The sequence below is a fragment of the Varanus komodoensis genome, unplaced genomic scaffold, assembly GCF_004798865.1.
Source record: "Varanus komodoensis strain SLA01 unplaced genomic scaffold, ASM479886v1 scaffold15, whole genome shotgun sequence".
Taxonomy (NCBI): Eukaryota; Metazoa; Chordata; class Lepidosauria; order Squamata; family Varanidae; genus Varanus; species Varanus komodoensis.
The window spans coordinates 6,239,735-6,253,515 of record NW_025335440.1 but is presented as its reverse complement, the minus strand read 5'-3'; the positions used below and the strand labels follow the sequence as shown (position 1 = coordinate 6,253,515).

Below are 13,781 nucleotides of genomic sequence, written 5' to 3'. Positions count from 1 at the left end.
GAAGCCCACCTTTCACACAATTTCCCCCTGCTCTGGAAAACAAAAGCACAAATTGCAGCCAAGTTTCATAGCCAAAGGCTCCACGCTGGCTCAGCCCAGGTCAGCCCAAACACAGAACTGGCGGAACAGAATCTGCAGGATTCTGGGTTGAGAGTATCCATCAGATTTGCCCTGCTCACGCATCCCTAGGCGTGCTCCCGCTTCACCGGACACTGGGCCAGCCCATCTCTGCCATATCACTGGCTGGGATGACCTGCACCCCCATGCACACCACCCTGCCAGGCTTCCTCTTGACAACAACCTTGCAGTGCAGGTCCTGCTCATAAAGGCAACAGAGGAACAGGCAGGGTTAAAAGGTGTGTTGGGGGGGGGGGAGAAGCGTTAAATCCCTTTATTTTCCAGTCAAGAGGGCAAGAGGAGGTGCGGACTCCTTTTGGGGAGCATGACTTTTGCCTTCTGAGAAGCGTTGGGGAGATTATGCCCACCTCATCCCAGATGGGGCTATGCCAGAGCCACGTGGAATTCGGACAGGGAGGCTGTGGCTGGCCAGCACTTCGGGACGGCGAGAGGAGAGAGTGGTGGCTATTTTGGTAGGATAAAACTATGACAAGATGTCTAGTCATTAATGCCTCGGTCTGCCAGCTTGCTAAAAGATTCACTGTCCTTTTTGCCAAACCCTCATTTGGCAGAGATTCGAGGGATTTGCAAGTCAGCGCAGAAATGAAACTCTTGCTTTACCGAACAAAACGATGGCACAGTCAGGTGGTCGGGGACTGAGAATCCCATCATTTGTCATCAGTAAAAGAATTTGTTATCCAAATGAACATATTAAATGAATTTGCCTAGCGTCCCTGTGTAACCCCAAGAAGTATAATCACGCCAGGCCAATCTTATCCATGTTGACTCAAGAGTAAAACCCTCCATGGGGCTCGCTCAATGTGTTTAGGATCACAGCCTCGTTCGTCGGAAGATTCTGCCATCTTCCTTCCCGGATAGGTCTTCCAGGGTCTGCTCTACAACCACAAATCCAGTGCCAAGTCCAAAATTTAAACCAGCTCTCCCCAGCCTGGTGAATTCATTAAGCTGGGCCGCAAGCTTCCATTCTCTCCCCCACTACAACACTCACACCCCAAATGTGCGTCAATATTCCAGGAGACAAAACCCAACCAAGACTGATGCATTTCCAGAAAACAAGACGCTACGAATATTTTTGCTACATCCTCATGATGGACACACAAGAAACACCAGAAACGCCCCTTAAGCAGAAGGAGACTACTGGATCAAACAAAACCAGCTCACTAGGTTAATCTGGATCAACTCAACCCATGAAGCAAGATATAAGATGTGGCTTAGACCATTCTGGATCATGGTTTGCCTGGACTTTGTACCTTCTATTCTGCCCTGGGTTAGCACTGCACAATTTTAGGCAAAGAACCTTAGAATCGTGTCCTTTGCATCCCAATCTTTTCACTGGAGCTGAGCGCTGATCGCCTTCTCATCATACACCGCCACCTTCCCATGCGCAGTCTGGGAAGTTGGTAGACAATGGCTCAACCCCAGGAGCTCAATGGGGGCCCCTTCCCTAAATTTATAGGCAGGCCGGCAGAATGCTCGCGAGACAATCCCGAAAATCCGAGCTTTTAATGGAACTGTGAGACCTGCACTGCCATCCTGGCGAGTCAAGTTCAAGTGCCCAGGTGACTGTTCAGATCTAACGAGGACAAGGTTAGATTCCTGCACGTTTTATCAGGACGATGAAGAGGAAGGTGACTAACAGCTGATCAGCTTTCCGAAGAGTCCGCTCATCCTCCACTTCCAATATTCCCCTGCAGCCAAAGGGGGTGACAGGACTCTAAATGAGGGGTGAACAGAGAGATGGTTTCTAAATAATTTTGGACTTCAGTTCCCAGCATTCAGAACCATGGCCCTCACTGGCAAGAGCTTCTGGGAGGTGAAGTCCAAAACATCTGCAGGCCAACCTTCTGCCCACCCCTGCTCTGACTCAAACCGTGGGGCATATGGGGCAGGCCAAAACACCAGGCCAGAATTCAGCATTCACTGCAGGCGTGTCCTAGAAAAAGATCACCCGAATATTTGACTGCCTTGATGTTATTGCTGCCTAACTGATGCATAGCAAAGAAACTTCAGAGGAAGCCAGTGTGGGGTTCTGGTTAGACTGGGATTCAGGAGATACAAACTCTGCTTGCCATGTGGCTGTAACATTAAACTACTATTTGATGCTCCTGCTATGTTGTTAAGTTGTTATTTATTATTGCTTTGCTGGTTTAAATTGTTTAAACTGTATGTATTTGGGATTTTTTATACTGTTGATTTTTATCAGGCAGAGCCACGTGGCTATGAGACAGTACACAAAAGTGTTAAATGAACAAATGAACAATAAAATGATAACATTCACTGGGTAACCTTGGGGCAGTTGCTGACTCTCAGCTTAACCAACCTCGCTGGGTTATCGTGAGCATAGAAAGAAGAGTCCCCTGGTTACCTGAAGGAGCGCCTCTTTCCATGGGTACCTGCCTGCCCCATAGGATCTGGGGCAGAGGCCCTTCTCCGGGAGCCCTCCTTGGTTCCCAACGATGCCACGGGCCCTTGGGAAGACAGCCCCATGGGGCACCAGTTGTCGGAGACTGGGGAGCACTGCTCCTTTGCTCTCCCCGTGGCGCCAGCTGCCAAGTGGGGTTTCAGACAAAGGGGCTTGGGCGGACCTAGGAACTGAAGGAGTGGGCAAGGGGGAATCACGCAGGAATTCCTCTTTGGCTTGGGTTTTAATCTGATCTGCAAAAGAACACAGGAGCTGTAATGCGAACCTCTCCTTTGACAAGAGCGTCGAACAGCCTATCGTTTATTTATTAAATTTCTGGCCCGCCCCGTTAGCCGGATGGCTCCCCGGGTGGGATACAGCAATGAAATACAAAAGAAAATGCAAAAGGGAAAAAAATGCAGATTAAAATACAATATAAAACAACCATTACAAATAAACAACATTAAAATCAACGTAAGATGCGCCACAGTGATGACATACCGACAGTTGAAACGTTACCTAAAACAAGTCAGCAATAAAAATACCATCAAAATGAAAAGGTTTCCGTCTGGTGCCTAAAAGACTAAAGAAGGGGCCAGGCAGACCTCTCTGGGGAGCTCGTTCCAGAGTCAGGGTGCCACTGCAGAAAAGCCCTTCCTTGTGTTACCACCCTCCTTATTTCCTGCAGGGGGGGGTTCCTTCAGAAGGGGCTCAGGTGCAGATCGAAGGTGCTGGGTAGGTTCATATGCAAGAGGTGCTCCTTTAGATACCCTGCCCCAAGCCTTTTAGGGCTTTAGACCCCGGTGTTAACACCTTCAATTGGGCTTGGTCCTCAGCTGGGAGCCAGTGAAGATGCCGGAGGACTGGCATAATATGATTCTATCTGCCAGTCCTCATGAACAATCTGAGCACACTATTCAGAACCAACTGACGTTTCCAGACCTTCTTCAAGGGAAGCCCACAGGCAGCATGTTGCAAGAATCCAGGCGAGAGGTTACCAGCACATGGACAACTGTTGCCAGCTTGCCACCAAGCCCTGGAAAACCCATTCTCACTGGCGCCATGAACTCTTTCCCCAGAAATTCTGATGAATTTTTTGCGTTTTATATGGGATTTTAATGATTGTAAGCTGCCCCGAGGCTCATGCGATGGGGCGGCATATAAGATGTCTAAATAAATAAATAAAATAAAAGCTTTCTCCAGGACCTTGGGAGCCCGAGTGATACTGCAATACTTTGCAGGTACGACAGATTAAGCCACCCAAAAAGGGGGGACATTCTTAGAGAAAGAGACACAATTTCTCCCCCAGCTGAAGAGGGTCTGAGTTCAAAAGACAACCCGCACTTTGCTCTGGATACAGCACGGTGCCTGCCAGGGGTGCAGGATTACAATTCCCATCGGCCCTGGCCAATCCCTGGCTTGCGCTGTAGCCTTTCTTTGTATCACAGGAAGAAAGTGTCATAGAAACACAGAAACAGAGCGAGTCAGAAGGGGTCTCCTGGGCCATCTAGTCCGACTCCCGGCTCCAGCCAGCTCTGCTCACGACATGCCCACCATGTGAACGTCCAGCCTATCCTTGAACACCCTCACCGGTGGGGCCACAACCACCTCCCGGGGAAGCCCATTCCATGCCATCGGGATCCTAACTGTCAGGAAGTGCTTCCTGGCATCCAAACTGAACCTTGGTTCCCTGAGCTTGGCTCCTTTGGAGCGCGTCCTGCCTTCCTCTGCAGGGGAAAACAGGTCTCTACCCATCTCCATGTGACACCCCCTCACATACCTGCATGTCACCAACAGACCCCCCTCTGAGTCTCCTCTTCTCCAGGCTGAAGAGACCCAGTTCCCTCAGTCTCGCCTCATACAGCATCCTCTGCAAACCGGCCACCAACCTTGTGGCCCTACACTGCACTGACTCTAACCTGGCTATATCCTGTCTGTAATGAGGGGCCCAAAACTGAACACAATACTCCAGTTGCGGGCGCACTAGAGTCGTGTAGAGTGGTAGTAATACCTCTCTTGATCTGGAAGCCACACTTCTGGCTATGCAACCACGGGTGGCGTTCGCCCTCCTGACCACCGCATCACATGGCTGGCTCATGTTTAGCCTGCAGTTGACCAGCACCCCGAGGTCCCTTTCACAAGTGCTGCTCTCCAGCCACTTGTCACCTAACCTGTACTTATGACCCCCATTCCTATGCCCCAAGTGCAAGGCCTTGCACTTATCCACATTGAACGCCATCCTGTTGTCTCCCTCCCACTTCCATAGTCTGTCCAGATCCTTCTGGATCTGGAGTACCTGCTCCTCAGTTGTGGCCACTGCTCCAGTTTTAGTGTTGTCTGCGAATTTGATCAGCAGACTGTTCACCCCTTCTTCCATGTCATTGATGAAAAGATTAAACAGGATCGGCCCCAGGACAGAGCCCTGGGGGACCCTGCTTGTCACTGGCCGCCATCCCGATGATTCCCCACTAATGGTTACCTTCTGCTTTCGGTCAGTCAACCAAGCTCTAATCCATTGGACAATGCATTGGTTTATCCCAAAACTCCTCAGTTTCTCCACCAGGATATCATGGGGCACTTTGTCAAAGGCCTTGCTGAAATCCAGGTATACCACATCCACTGCACCCCCTCCACATAGCCACCTCGAAACCTTGTCGTAGAATCCCACCAGGTTCGTCTGGCAGGACCTGTTTTTGCGGAAGCCGTGTTGTGTGGCTGTCAGCCTCCCTTCGCTATCTAGCATCACTAGATCTCTCTCTATTATGAGCCTTTCCATTGTTTTTCCTACAATGGATGTAAGGCTAACCGGCTATAATTCCCCATGTCCCTTCTACTACCCTTTTTGAAAATTGGGGCCACTGATGCCACCCTCCAGTCCTCTGGAACTTCACCCGTTCTCCACCAGGCCTCAAAAATGGAGGCCAGCAAACGTGAGAGAACCCCTGCCAACTCTCCAAGTATTCTCAGGTGTAACCCGTCAGGGCCAGGCGCCTTTGTAATGTCCAATGTCCTGAGGAGCCCCTCGACTTCAAGGGGGGTGACTCTAATCTGTGCCCCTAAGTCCCCAGCCTCATCTAATCTCCTGGGCAGATATCCCCCGTCCTGCTTTGGGGGGAACACAGAGGCAAAATAGTCATTTAGCATCTGTGCCTGTTCCCTCATATCAGTCACTGGATCTCCTTCCCCCTTATTTAGTGGTCCCACCACTTGTCTCCCCTTCCTCTTCCTATTTACATGCTGAAAGAAACCCTTTTTGTTGCTCTTGATATTCTTGGCAAGTCTCAGCTCGTAATCAGCCTTAGCCTTGCGAAGAATCCTCCTGCAACGGGCCTCCTCCCGGTAGACCCGTTTGTCTATTTCTTCCAGTACCCATTTCCTACGGAGGTTCCTCTTTCGTCTAATCCCTCTAACCACCTCCTTTCGTATCCATGGCGGGGCTCTCCTCCGCCTCCCCACCTTACTGACTAGAGGTATCGTCAAGGCTTGCGCCTCCAAACCTCCCTTTTGAGTGCCATCCACCCCTCCTCAACTCGCTTGCCTTCCAGTAACCCATCCCAGGAGACTTTCCCCAGTCTGGCCTTCAGTTGGCCAAAGTTGGCCCTCTTGAAGTCCCAGCTTCTAGTGCTCGACCTGCTGCACGTCCCCAGTCCCCTGATCTGAAAGCAAAGGATGGAGTGATCACTCGCATCCAGAGCTCCCCTAATCTGTACTGCATCTATCAGCTCCTCCCTATTGGTCAAGATCAAGTCAAGGATGTTCCCCCCCTCGTCGCCTCTCGGATCCTCTGTGTGAAAAACCCTCCTTCTATAGCTTCTGGGAAGCGATGTGACCTGGCTGTCACCGCCGAGTGAGTCTCCCAAATAATATCTGGGAGACTGAAATCTCCCATAATTACTGTGTCCCTCCCCCGAGATACCCTTAGAATCTGGCCTGTCAGGACATCATCCAGGGTCCCAAGTTGACCTGGAGGGCAATAACATGCCCCCACTGTCAGGTCTCTTTCCCTGTCAAAACCCCTAAGTTTCACCAGACTGCCTCTCCTGAATCCCCACCTGTGCTGCATTCTCTCTCACTGCATCCTATCCCTTCCCTGACGTATAAAGCCACGCCCCCACCTCTCTTTCCCTTCCTGTCCTTTCTAAAAAGGTGATACCCTTCTGTGTTCACATTCCAGCCTTGCCTTTCATCCCACCAAGTTTCTGTGATCCCCACCAGGTCATACCCTCCTATTTTCAGGCGAGCTTCAAGCTCTTCCTGCATATTACCCATGCTCCTAGCATTGGTGTACATGCACCCCAACTCCTTCCCACCGCTTCCTTTCCTTGGAGTCCCCAGCCTGCTCCTTCCTCCCATCCTCCCTGATACCTGGCCCCTCTCTGAAGGAGTCCTGTCAGTCCCTGCAGTATCTCTAAAACCCTGCTCCCAGAGCCCTGATCCTCCCCCCACACTTGTCCAGTGCAGACACGTTACTGGGGGGCCTGAACCCCCCGGCTCAGTTTAAAGTCTTCCGGACAAAGCTCGCTAGAGCATCTCCAAAGGACCTTTTCCCCATCCTCGTGAGGTGTAACCCGTCCCTTGCCAGAAGTCCATTGGCAAGAAAACGAGTGCCGTGGTCGAGGAACCCGAAGCGTTCCTTCTGCCACCACATCCTAAGCCAGTCGTTCACCTTGGAGGCCCTCCTGTCCCTTCCTGGCCCAAAATGTGCTGAAGGAAGCCAAAGGGAGGCTGTGGAAAAGTATTGGAGGATGGGCTGTTCTGAACCAGGGAGCCAAGAGGCAGGAATGCCCCCAGGTAAGGAAAGCCAAGGTGCAGGGCAGGTGCCCACAATAGTGGTGGGATGGATCCCTCATTAGTGTAACTCGGCCTGCAGGTTTCTTCCGCATTCATATGCGTTCTGGTGCTTTTGGGCGATCTGGTCTTGATTGCAACTGGCAACTCAGAGCATCTTTCCTTCTCAATTCTCATGCTCTGAGTTGCCAAGGGATGAAGCAGAAGAAACATCCGAAAAGTTTCCAAAAACTCGGCTCCCACACCCCACTCCAGGACTCTCTTCAGTCTGGAGGAAAAAAATACATCCTTTCCTCTCATCTTGCATTTTGGCCCCCCCTCTCCGCAGCCCACCAGGCCTGCACACCTCCTGCTCAGGTGAGAAGCGGCCAGCGCAGGTGAAAAAAGAAAGCTTTTTTTCACAAGTGTCCACTCAGTGCTTTGCAGGGTCGGGAAGCGTCACGCCCCCGAACGGAAAGCAGAAACGCGCGTCAAGGCTTTGGTGCGAAGGAACACGCCGCAGGCTGAGCGGCTCCGCCGCCCACCCTCGCTTTGGACGGAGCGGCGCTTGCGGTACCTGCTTCAGCTCCTGAGTCTCAGTCTCCGAAACAAGCTGCTGCTGCTGCTGCAGTTGGGCCTGTGGGCTGTTACTGGCTCCGTGGGAAGAGATGGCTGCAGGCCCAGCTCGCATTACGTCTCCGATCAGTCCCGATGCTGCGAGGAGGAAGAGAAGCAGAAGGGTTGGAATCCAAGCCATGCCCCATGCGTGTAACAGTGGGAAACCCAGTTCTGACCTAGTGTGTTTTGGAGGGAAGCCTCCGTCATACGTGACGGTCGAACGGCTAGCTAGTGTAGGCCAGTGACCAAACCTGGCTGCTCAGGGCAGAGCTGGCAGCCGCCACCCCCCGGACACACACACACACACCAAAAGTGTGCCTGCCCATATACGCTGCCCCCCGCCCCACCTCCACCTGCAACCGCAGGTACGCAAGGGAATGCACGGAGCACTGGTGCCAGGATACAGGCTGAGCTCCCCCGGCACGGCAAACGACCCTGCGCCGATTCCACGGTGCATGAGGTTTTGCTGAACTTACCAGCCAGACATCACGTGGTTATCTGGGCAGAGTGGGTTCCACACTGCCCACTCCATCCTCCCGGCCTCGCCACACTTCCAGGCGGTGCCCACAAGCCAAGCCCTGTCTCTTCCCCGTTCTTGTGCATGGGACATGCCAACCTCCTCCTCACTGGTCTGCTGTGGCCCCGCTTCTTCCTCCGGCGTGTACTTGCCTGTCTGTGGTGCTCGCCAGCCACTCAGCCCAAAATAAACTGCTTCACCACAACTGCCCCTTTCTCCCACCAAGTATTTTCATGCCGTCTTCCTCTTTCGAAAAGTAAATGAGATGGAAACGTTGCTCAGCCAATGAGAATAAAGTGAGTTATGATGCATCTGTTGCTAGGCGGCTGAGGGCAGTAGAAATCAAAGGCTAGAAGTGGCCACTTCCACAGCTGCTCTTGCTGGGGGACTCTATGATGCTGCCAAACCACCTAAGGTTCCCAGGTACAGACGACTGGAGAAGCCATGTGTGGAAGTGTGGAAACCTTAGAACTCGCTGTCTATTCTCTCTGTGCTTTCAGAACACAAACCCTACCCAACAGAAACTCCAGAATGAGGGCCAGATGACACCCACAACAGTAAGGTTTCTCCGGGCTTCTCGCACTGTGCAAGCTTGCAAGTAAATGGAACCACAGCGGCCTTGCTGGACAGATGAGGTGGAGCCCTTCACTCCACGGCCAGACAAGCTGCAAGCACTCAGAGAGCTCCGCGTGGGGCTGCTGTTTCCAGAGGCGGACCTGTGCTGCTTCACAAAGGTAGCTCAGCCCCACAGAGGGCCGTGCACCTTTCAACAGTGCCTGCACTCACCGAAGTGGAGCTAAATTTTGGCTGCATACTGACACCTACTGGGCCCTACAAAGTGCTGACTGCAAGAGGCAATGCAGCAGAAGTACCTGCAGGCTGGGGAGAAGACAAAGAAAACAGACACAAGCTTATATTTCTCCTCTAAAAACTGGGCTACGGTGACCTACTCCTATGGATGGCACACGCCAAGCGGGACAGCTGCTCCCTTGTGAATCCCACGGGCGAGTTTCCCAAAAGCTGATCGCTGCCAGGAAGAGAACGCTGCACAAGGAGGATTTCTGAACGGGTGGCGGAGGAGGCTACCAGTGGCTACTAGTCTTGGTGCCCACATTGCATCTTTTGCTTCAGGGGCGGTACTCCTGCGTAAGCCACTGGCTGGAAATCACGGGTGGGAAGATGCTCTTGACTAATACCCTCCTTGTGGGTTTCCCTCTGTGGGAGCTTGCTCTGCTCTGTCAGGACTCTTCATGGAAGAGGATGCTAACCGTGGGCACTAGTCCTGATGGTTATATGCTACCCCCAGTCTCAGAGACACTGTTCCTGGGAAACGTGGGTGAGGGTCTCTTGCGCTCACGTCCTGCTTGCAGGTTTCCGGTGGGCAGCTGGCTGCCCACTGCACGAAGAGAATGTCGGATCAGATGGACTTTGGATGGGCTTTCCTTGCGTTCTTACGAGGCAGCTCTTTCCGGCATCTTGCAGCAACTTCCTGACAACACACCTCTCACAGCTAAACTGATGCAGAGGGCTCCTTCAAAGAAGGGAAGGCGTTTTCTCCTTCGGCGCCTACAAGATGCTGCAGGCGCAGGACACAGAAATGGCGCGTTTGCGGCTGAGAGGCAGGCCCATTAAGAGGAGAGCTGGGTGCGGCAACGGGAGGAGGTCAGGAACTCACAAGAGGGGAGGATCGGAGAAAGCGCACAACCCCGAGCGGAATGCCAGAGGTGGCTCTGCAGAATGAAGGGTAAGTGTTCCACATTCTAGGAAATGGAGGCAGGCTACGCCAGGGTTTTGCTGATAATCTGACAGCCGTGGGCCCTACGGGTGGTGTTTGGAGGAAGCAAGATCAAAGGATCGGGTCTGGATGGGGCAACCAGTACTGACCACAGGGAAACCGTCTGAACGACCGCCCTGGTGGCGATCCGCCAGCACGGCCCTTCTGTCCCCCCCCTGCCCTTTCGGGGTTGGAGGAAGGACACCTGCGCTCCTGGCAGCCTCTGCGCGCTCTGTAGTCTGTCCGTGTGGAGGGCTGCCTTATTTTCCCGTGAGTGGCAACACTGATCCCCTTTTCCTCCCGTCCCCCAGCGCCGATTAATCAAACCCAAACAACAGGCAGCGGATCCCTGGAAGCCACCTGCAAATGCAGTTAGTTGGCCAGCCAACCAAGCTCCCAACAAAAACGCAAACCGGATGACACGGGGGCACCCGGCACAAATCCACACGGGCGCACGCAGGTGGTGCCTCCTGAAGCAGCAAGCCACCTGTGGTTTATTTCAAGCGCAGGCTCCGATTGCAGCATCTGATACCAGCTAAGTGTGGCAATTAAAGGCCATTATTTGCATGCGGATAGTTGCGGGTGCTTAGCACCAGGCAGAGCCCCGTTCTTGAAATGCTCTGCGCATGCACGCACGCACGCACGCACGGACCAGTGGTCCTTGCTGGAAGGGTGGAGGACAGCAAATTCCAGAGGAAGCTGTTGATGACAGCATGCGCCGCCAGCGCCACGACAGCTGTGGGGCACCGGGCCAGAAAGTTCGTCGGAAGCTGAAGCTCGCTTGGGGTTTTGGAGGACCCATGCCAAGACGTCTGGCCCTGTGACAGAGCCTTCTCCGCTGCTCTGGATTGTGTTACTTAATGTAAAAGGCAGACACAAAAGCTAAAGCTAAAAATACAAGCCTCTAAATCCCCACAGGAGTAATTACTGCAAACTCTTAATCCCCTGGAATTATTTGGTTATCGCAATGTTAGCTCCTGAGCTGGGACCCAGGCAGCTTTGCTACAAGAGGACCATTCATGCCGGTACACACTTAACTTTGTCTGAAAATCATCAGGCTGCACCCAGTGAATCCAATGGCAGGTACAGGCCCTCCAGCGCGGTGGACTTCCACAGTAACACACCGGCTGCAATGTATCTGCACATGCACCACAGAAATACCCCCAACTCCTATTTAAGAAGCACTGATAAAAACAGCAGCAGCGCTTTAGCTGCTCGATCCTGTTTAAGAAGCGGCCCATAGCGAGAAGTGGGCAGAACTGGACGTGAGCAAGGTGGGGGAGGGAATGGCCTCCTGGAGAGCAGGGCCAGCTCAGGCCACTGGGCGACTTAAGCCATGGATCAGGCTGGATCGGACTGAAGGCCCTTCCTGCCTGGCATCCTGCTCACTCGGTGCGCAATCAGCTGCTTACAAGCAGGGCTTGAGCGCAATCACAGATGACGACCTCACAGTACTGGGTTGCTGAACTGACTTGTAAGAGCGATTCATCAAATGTTCTGCTCTCACTCAGCAGAAAAACCATCCTTTCCCGACAAAAATGGCTCTGGCTCCCTGGGAAAAGATGATGGGACTTTTCTGAGGCAGAAAACAGTGCAAGGCAGAAGGAACACAGCTCACTTCAGTAATGCTATTCCGCTGAACGGGGCTGAACGAGGAATTGCATTCCGGAGCGGCATGAGAGAGAAGAAATATGCAAATTGCCAGGACTGCTAGTTGGCCTTTCATATATTACACTTCAAAGAAATCATACACAACACATCTATCTGCCAACTCACAAACATGCGCATCAGGCAACTGGGAGCAGCGATTCTTCTGCAGCTTGGGTACACACTGTGGCAAAGATGGATTGGCTGCTAAGCAAAATGTTAGATTTGATTAATGATGGGTGCTGCTATACAATTACTGCAAATGTTTTGATATGGGGCAACATCCCATCTGAATTTGGGCTTCCTTTTCCTTGCCTTTTATGCCATCACCTTCTGTATGCCTCATTTCAAGCTTTCCTTTATTTTCAGTCTTGGGCCCAAGGCCCAGAGTTTAGAGAAAGGCACCCTGGGTTTGAGCCCAGCAGCTCCAGTTAGAGGGAGGGCTGCGAAGGGTCTCTTCCCACCTCTGCAGGAAGCTCTTCCCTGAAACATATTCCCCCTTCCCCTAAGAGCCCAGGGGTAGAGGCGACATGGGCAGAACCCAAAATGTCTAAGAAGTAATCCTAGGCATGTTTACGCAGAAAGAAAATCTACATTTCCCAGCATGTCCCAGCCAACTGAACACATGTAGGATTGTGCCTGCTTATCAGAGAAAATCTCCTTAAGGAATAGGGAGCTGGATGGCAAAATGAGCTTCCCAGCACAATTACAGGCAGACCTTCCTCCAGATAAGCGAGAATTGTTTGGTTATGTGATTTGGAGCTCCCACTTCGCATGCAAAAAGTTGCAGGTAGGGCAGAGAAAGACTGCCCCGTAAAGTCTGGAAGAACTTGACCGTCAGTATAAATAATACTGGGACCAAGAGTCTACCTTGCTATAACATCCCTTTCTATGATCCTGAAGCGAGAGATGAGGGCAGCGGAAGCAAGACAGTGAACTTCAGCATCCAAAGTCAAGTTTACACAACGCATTTCCAAAAATGCGCTGCCTTTGTTGGAGCTTAAGTACAGCTTTTTGAAAATGACAGCAGTCTATTTTTCTATGCACTCAAATTCCACGTCCTTCTTTTGCAATTGATCTATTCAAATTCTATGGGGGAAAGGCTGTAAAAAAATTATCTTCCTCAGAAGATTAAATGGAGGGAATTTGTACCTAACATTCTGAGTCTCTACTTCTGCCAACTTGAATGCCATCCCTTTATTTTTATTTATTTAGTCAATTGATAGACCATGCCTGCAGCTCTGCTAGGGCTCCCAGGATCGTGCACATTTTATTCAGGTGCAGAAAGTGCTCTTCTCTTTCTCTTTGTGCATGCACCACAGAAATGCTGCCAACTTCTATTTAAGAAGCACCTTTAAAAACAAGACTTTGGGCAGGTCCAGGAATGGCGCAAACCATTCCTGCTCAGTACTGCTTGAACCAAGCCTATCTTTTCAGAGCTGGTTACAAACAGCAATAAAGCCTCTTATTTACTTGGTAAAAGAGCCAAAGAAACACATTCTCCCTTCTATCTTCTACTGCAGCTTTAGCTATTTAAATTTTATACAGTATTTTATATTTTAGATGATTGTGAATCGCCCAAAAAACTTTGGCTGTTGGGCGGTACAGAAATGTAATAAAGAAGCAAATAAATTTAGTTGCTTCAGATCTGTCCTAGCCCCTTTAGGTAAATCAAATATTTTATAGGTGGAAAGTGCTGGGGAACAGAAAAATACAGGCTGGCAAGAAGTGGGTGTTGACTGCCATCTGGCGGCCGAAGAACGTGTGAATGGAGGCCAGCAGGACATTAGCGACTTTCAAGAGAAACGGGGGGGGGGGGGGGGGGGCGGTGTTCCCTCCCCCTTTTTCCCCAATATATAGTTTGCCTCTTCAAACAAAAGCAGGGGCGGGGGGGGGCCGCCGACGACACTCAAGGTCAA

At 51.6% G+C, this 13,781-nt stretch overlaps 1 protein-coding gene across 1 annotated transcript in view; it reads right to left on the bottom strand.

Annotated features, from left to right (window-relative positions):
- Positions 1–13,781, bottom strand: part of SNAP47 (synaptosome associated protein 47) — a 32,287-nt gene that overhangs the window by 6,333 nt on the left and 12,173 nt on the right. Inside the window, exon 4 of the mRNA XM_044425089.1 lies at positions 7,884–8,020. Coding sequence (XP_044281024.1) covers positions 7,884–8,020 — 137 coding nt within the window. The remainder of the gene's footprint in view (positions 1–7,883; positions 8,021–13,781) is intronic.